Here is a 6223-nt window from a genome sequence, read left to right as displayed (position 1 = left end):
GCAGGAGACCCAGGGTCTATCCCTGGGTCAGGAAGATACCTGGAGAAGGGAATGACTGCCCACTCCAGTATTTTGTCTGGAGAATCCCATAGACAGAGGAGCCTAGCAGACTACAGTCCATGGGTCACAGTCAGACGTGACTAAGTGACTGACTCACTTTTTTGTAGAAGTGATAGTGGAACTGCTATTCAGGAAACCAAGGTAGCAAGCAGAAGAACCAGAACAGGGGAGAAAAGGGAGGGCAGCTGTGCCTAGGAGGGTACGTGAATGTGCAAAGGACTGACTGGCCTCTTTACTTTGGTTGAGGAGGTTACTGAAGGGGGCAGCCCCAGGGCTTGGCTGGGAGGGCAAATACAAAACTGTCAGAGAAGTAAAAATAACTATTTTATTGTACACAGACTATATTCAAACAAACCACGCGCTCAGAAAACAGCAGGTTCTGGCTTTTCGCAGAGCCCGCAGAAGAATATAAATTGGAGCCTCTGGGAGACAGTATCTTCTCCAAAGTGAAAAGAGAGAGAGAGAGAGAGAGTGTACGCGTACACGTGCATTGTAACCCTTTGATTCCATGGGGTTTGGCTGGCCTCATCTGTAGATGCACACCACTCCTTGCTTCTCTGGTCCAAGAGGAAGCCTCAACCTGGGGCAGGCATAAACCAGTCACTCAACCTCCATTTTATTCTTTTGCAAAGAATCAGTGAAGGCTTGCCACTCTGCTGGGTAAAAGCGCTTGTAGACGTTGATCTTATTCCGAATCTGTTTTGGGGTATCTTGATAGTAATTCTTCTCATCCCGGGCCATAGCCTAAGGAAAGAAAAGGGCCACTTGAATGAAGAAGGCTGGACTGGCCAAGTTCAAATCCCTAGCCCTGCACTGGACAAGGTACTGCCCATCCCTGAGATTCAGATTCCTCGTGTCAAAAGTCATAGTGTATGTGGGAAAATGGGTACAAGTACCCTCAGAGACTAGGCAGGAGCTGAGACCCGCTGAGTAGCTCATTCTTTGTCCATCACCAACTGATCCCACCTGGGCACAGGGTCCCAGTGTAGCCAGATCTTTCCATTTTTAAGAGAAGCCAAAAAAAAAAAAAAAGGAGTTGAGACCTCCCATAATTAAAATGGGAGTTAACCCCTGAACAGCAGTTAACTCTTGAACAGCACAGATGTGAAGTGCATGGGTCCACTTATAATGGGTATTTTTCAGGAGTAAATACTTTAGCACTACATGGTCCATGGTCAGTTGAATCCCGAGATTTGAGGAACTGCAGACTGGGAGGACCAATTGTAAATTATACACAGGTTAACCTCAGGTTGTTCAAGGGTCACCTGCAGTTCATTAAAAATACCATGTGAGCAAACAATATATATTTATGAGTGGGATACACACCACAGGCTCTTCAGTCTACCCCATTATAAGCATTCTGTCAAAGGGATCCATTTCCTAGGGTATCTTTCCTCTTTGTTTCCACTCAATCTCAGGAAACAGGCACTAGCCAAGCAGATCAGACCCCAAATGGTCCAGGGTACCCTCTCCAAGGACCCAAGTGGTTCCTCCTGCCAGGCCTGAACCACTTACCTTATAGTTTTCCCCATGGTTCTCCACCATGTAGCGAACATAGTCAATGAGATCTCGTGACAGTGTATTTCCTTTCTTTTCCGGAAGGCTGGCTTCTGCCTCCAGGTCTGGGTTGAGAGAAGCCAAGAGACAGGGAATGAAGCTTTGCTTCCTGCATAAGTTGAGCTGCGCAGTCAATCCTAAGCCACAAGAGTTAATACACTGGCCAAGTGATGACCTTCCCCTCTTCTTCTCCAAATTCAGTACTAGAACCTTCCTCATTAGCCCCTCAGGTCCCAGGCTCTGCCTATGGCACAAGCATCCATCAGCATGGCAATAAGTCACCTCTCTTTGGGTCTCAGATGGGTGAAAGGAAGGTACCAAACTAAAAATCCCTGCTTAGTGCCAGGTACTAGGGACAGAGATGAAGACACATTGCTTGTCCACAATGCAGGGCTCCATTCCAGCTCTAAAATTCTTTGAGAACCTCTTAAAAGTGTTAATATGTGAAATGAAAAGGTGTGAATAAATGAGAACTTGAGCTGTAGGAACTAGGGCCCAAGGCACCTCACTGTTCCACATGAGGGGAAAAACCAAACTCTGGAGTCAATATGGCCTCACTCCTAAAATAGCTGGGCTTCTCTGATGGCTCAGCAGTAAAGAATCTGCCTGCAATGCAGGAGATGCAGGTTCAATCCCTGGATGGGGAAGATCCCCTGGAGAAGGAAATGGCAATCCACTCCAGTATTATTGCCTGGGAAAACCTATCCTTAGAGTACCTGGAGAGCTACAGTCCAAGGGGTCAGAAGAGTTGGACATGGCTTAGTGACTGAACACACACGCACACCATTACTGAGCTATATATTTTTAAAATTATTATGATGGTAAATTTTGAGGGTTTTTATTTTTTGCCACAATTTACATTTTTTTAATGGTAAATTTTGTGGGATTTTTTTTAACCATAATTTTAAAAATTTTAATTAAAGAATTAAAAGTAAAACTTAAGATTAGCTTTCACTACACTAAGTACACATGATTTTGTATATACAATCCTGTGCAGTAACTCTTACAAGAATCACTAAAATAGACTACAGACAAGAATTCATGGAATTCTATATCAAATGTCTGGTCAGAGGGCTTTCCTGGTGGCTCAGAGGTAAAGAATTGGCCTGCCAAGGTAGGAGACACGGGTTCGATACCTAATCTGGGAAGATCTCACATGCAGTGGAGCACGAAGCCCGTGGACACAACTCTTGAGCCTGTGCTCTAGAGCCCAGAAGCCACAACTACTGAGCCCACGTGCTGCAACTACTGAAGACTGTGCTCTTAGAGCCTGTGCTCCACGAGAGAAGCCACCACAATAAGAAGCCTGCGATGCTTGCCATGACCAGAGAACAGCCTAAGCAGCAATGAAGGCATAGCCAAAAATAAATAAATAATATTTTTTAAATGTCTGGTCATTCAAATCTTCAAACTTTGCAGAATTTACCCTCTTGTTTTAATATTCAGTCTCTATAGCCTTAAAATACATAAAGTTGATTTATCATTGGAAAGATTCAGTTTAGTCACTCAGTCATGTCTGGCTCTGAGACCCCATGGACTGCAACACATCAGGCTTCCTTGTCCATCACCAACTCCTGGAGCCTACTCAAACTCATGTCCATCGAATCGGTGATGCTATCCAACTATCTCATCCTCATTGCAAAGATTATATGGTGGAATCTCTAAAAACAAAAATATCTGTTCATCCTTAAACTCATGAGAAGCTGAATTCATGCTTGAGACTTATTGTTTTCTCCTTTATCCTCTCAGGCACTGGTTACGTCCTCCCCGAACATCTCTGGCCTCCCTTCACACATTGGAACTTAGTCAGTAGACTGAAAATGTCTCGGCCAGGACACAGTTCTACCTCTGCCAGCTGAGCCGTGGACCGGCTCACTTCCTCCCTCTGAACTTCAGTTTCTCCATCTGTACCATGAGAACATCTGAGGGTCCTTTCCAGCCCTGTATAGGATGCTGACCTAGAGAAATTGTGGCCCACACCCACCATTAAGCACATAAGGCTTCCGCACAAGCTCCTTAGGCCTCTCTTCTACATCCACTTCCATGGCCTTTACCTGCAGAGAACAGAGACCATGAGAACAGTAGACAGAAGAAATATCCTGGATGAGGGAAAATCCTAAAGGCTCCTGCCCATCCCAGCACAACTGCCTTATCCATAAGGGTCCCTCCACAAGGTCAGGCAAGAATAGATGACCAAAAGAGCTAATGCCCTGGATGCTTTTTGGTTCCCAAGATGCTCAAGTAAGCAATTTATCTTTCTGCGTCTATCTATAAAATGGGCAGAATATTCCTTGCCTGCCTCACTTCACTGTGTGATTATCAAATGGAGCAATGCACATGAAAGCACTTAAGACTTCAATGAGGGAGAGAGGTCAGATGCCTTCTCTTATGCAAGGAGCAGGCTGACAGCGCTTGGCTATAATTTCACATTTATTCAATAAACAGTAGTGCCCTGTTCCTCTAGCATAAAGAGATAATAAGAAATTTGCCTGAAGGCAATGGGACAAACCCAATCAGCAAGCCCATTCATTAACTATAGACCACTAGTCACATCCTAAGCACCACCGAGTGAGGCTTAGTACTGAATGGAACAGAGTTCTTGTCCCCAAGCAGATTATGTTGGGGGAAAGAGGCACAGACAATAAACAGATAAATATATCACATGACATGCCATAAAGTATTTACAAGTGCCAAGGAATTAAAGTAGAAAAGAAGTTACTGAGGGAAAGGGGGTGCTATTTTTGAAAGTGGTCCAGAAAAAGAACTATTCCGGAGAAACTAGCCTAAGGGAAGCCTCAGACCAAGGACGACTGGATAACTTAGGAAAGGAGTGAGGAACAGTAAGGATTCCAAACTCCTTATTAGGAAAGTTAAGGGCAGAGAAAGATAAATTCTGGAAAACTGAGATGCCAAGGGATCCAAATAGTTTAATTTCAGAAGGAAAAAGTGAGTGCCGAAGGACAACGGAAGCTCCAACCCAGGTCCAATGTGTGCTAAGGGAGGCAGTATAAGGGAGATACTAAAGGTAATCTCAACGCAGTCAGGCTGGCCCAGCTGGCTGTAGGGAAGTCACAAACCCAAGAAGGGCTTGAGGGAGGTAACAGACAGGATTAAGCCAGCTCAGGATGGTGTGGCGGCGGAGGGCAAGGCCGGGACCATGTCAGTACCTTTCTCTTAAGAAGGGGCACTGCCCTGTTGGGGTCCATAGCCAAACCCATCTCGGCCAGGTTCTGCCGCACCGATTTGGTCTGGTCCCAGGCATGTCGGATGTGTGAGCTACGGGGGAAAAAAGAGGGCGGTCGCGGGACTGTCATCTCGCTAGCCGTCCTGGCCGAGGTCTCCTGCCTTCTAAACCCCAGTCTCCTCACCATTCGATCCGCGGCGCTGCCTTCCGTCGAGCATTCCGGTTCAGACGCTTTCGGTTAACATTATAACCGAACTTCTGCCTCCGAGTCTTTCCCTTGGCTTTGGGCATTGCACTGACCACAGCACGGAGTACTAGACTCTGCTTCTCACTCCAACTACCGCGTGTAGCGACTCCTTCCGGCTAGTGGAGCACGTGGTTTTGCAGGCTTTCGGGAAATGTAGTCTTCTTCTCAGCGACACAGGCTGGTTACTATAACTCCCAGAATGCCATGAGCGAACGCGCCTGCGTACAACGTTCAGCAAAGCCCTTTTCCCTGCCCCACTTTAAGGACCTCATCAGGAGGCGGGGCTTAGCGTCCGAATTTTCGCCTCCTGCTGTTGCTTGAAACATGGAGACTCCTGGCCGTGTCACTCCGGAGGCACCCTTTGAACCATCGCAGCCCCCAGTCATTGAAGGCTTTAGCCCCAGTGTATACAGCACTTCGGAAAGCTTCAAGGAAAAGTTTATTCGCAAGACCCGCGAGAACCCATTGGTACCCATAGGTAAGCAAGTGGGAGCTTTAGGAACTGTAGACCAAGAGGGCAGTGATGTAGAGGGAATGAAATAGGGGAGGATCGGGACCCCAGCTGGGTGACCCGAATGAGAAGAGGCCGGGCGGTGAGGGGTGAACGTGATTGGAGAAGGAAGTAGACTGGATTGGGGGCGCTGGGACGCGGCGGACTCTTAACTCCGAGGACCACCCCCCTGCCCCGGCCCTCCTTCTGCCCACCCCTCCCACCTCGGCCCCAACCCACAGCGCGCTCTCCTCAGCTCCTGTTTAAGAATATCTTGACCCTGAAGAGGGAAGACCAAAGAGGGGAGGGGCCCTCTAGAGCCGGACCTGCCTGCCACTTCCCACCTGCTTTGTCGCCTCTTCAGGCTGCCTGGGCACTGCGGCCGCCCTTACCTATGGTCTCTACTGCTTCCACCGGGGACAGAGCCAGCGCTCCCAGCTCATGATGCGTACCCGGATCGCCGCCCAGGGCTTCACGATCGTTGCCATCTTGGTGGGTCTGGCTGCATCCACTCTGAAATCTCGACCTTGAGCCGGTGGCCTCACCTTGAAAGCTTCACGGATATGGTGTATACAGCATTTCGGAACCACCGGTCCTACCACTAAAATAACTCCTTCATTTCCCCTAACAAGCCCTGTATCAGTGCGGGTGGAAGTGGCGAATTGTGTAAACGACAGATTCCCCC

General features: G+C 47.8%; 2 protein-coding genes across 2 annotated transcripts; one reads left to right on the top strand and one right to left on the bottom strand.

Moving 5' to 3' along the window:
- Nucleotides 1–366: 366 nt before the first annotated feature.
- NOP16 (NOP16 nucleolar protein) lies at nt 367–5212 on the bottom strand. Its single transcript, XM_010846592.1, has 5 exons — nt 4986–5212; nt 4785–4893; nt 3602–3671; nt 1576–1682; nt 367–804 (listed from the first exon to the last, which is right to left on the bottom strand). Exons 1-5 carry the CDS (start codon nt 5090–5092, stop codon nt 661–663), a joined length of 537 nt encoding a protein of 178 aa, XP_010844894.1. The 5' UTR covers nt 5093–5212; the 3' UTR covers nt 367–660.
- Nucleotides 5213–5300: 88 nt separating this feature from the next.
- On the top strand, nt 5301–6223 carry HIGD2A (HIG1 hypoxia inducible domain family, member 2A). The gene is made up of 2 exons (XM_010846593.1): nt 5301–5526; nt 5903–6223. Exons 1-2 carry the CDS (start codon nt 5373–5375, stop codon nt 6067–6069), a joined length of 321 nt encoding a protein of 106 aa, XP_010844895.1. The 5' UTR covers nt 5301–5372; the 3' UTR covers nt 6070–6223.

Source organism: Bison bison, unplaced genomic scaffold (genome assembly GCF_000754665.1).
Source record: "Bison bison bison isolate TAMUID 2011002044 unplaced genomic scaffold, Bison_UMD1.0 scf7180017864238, whole genome shotgun sequence".
Classification (NCBI taxonomy): domain Eukaryota; kingdom Metazoa; phylum Chordata; class Mammalia; order Artiodactyla; family Bovidae; genus Bison; species Bison bison.
This window is presented reverse-complemented; position numbering and strand designations above follow the sequence as displayed.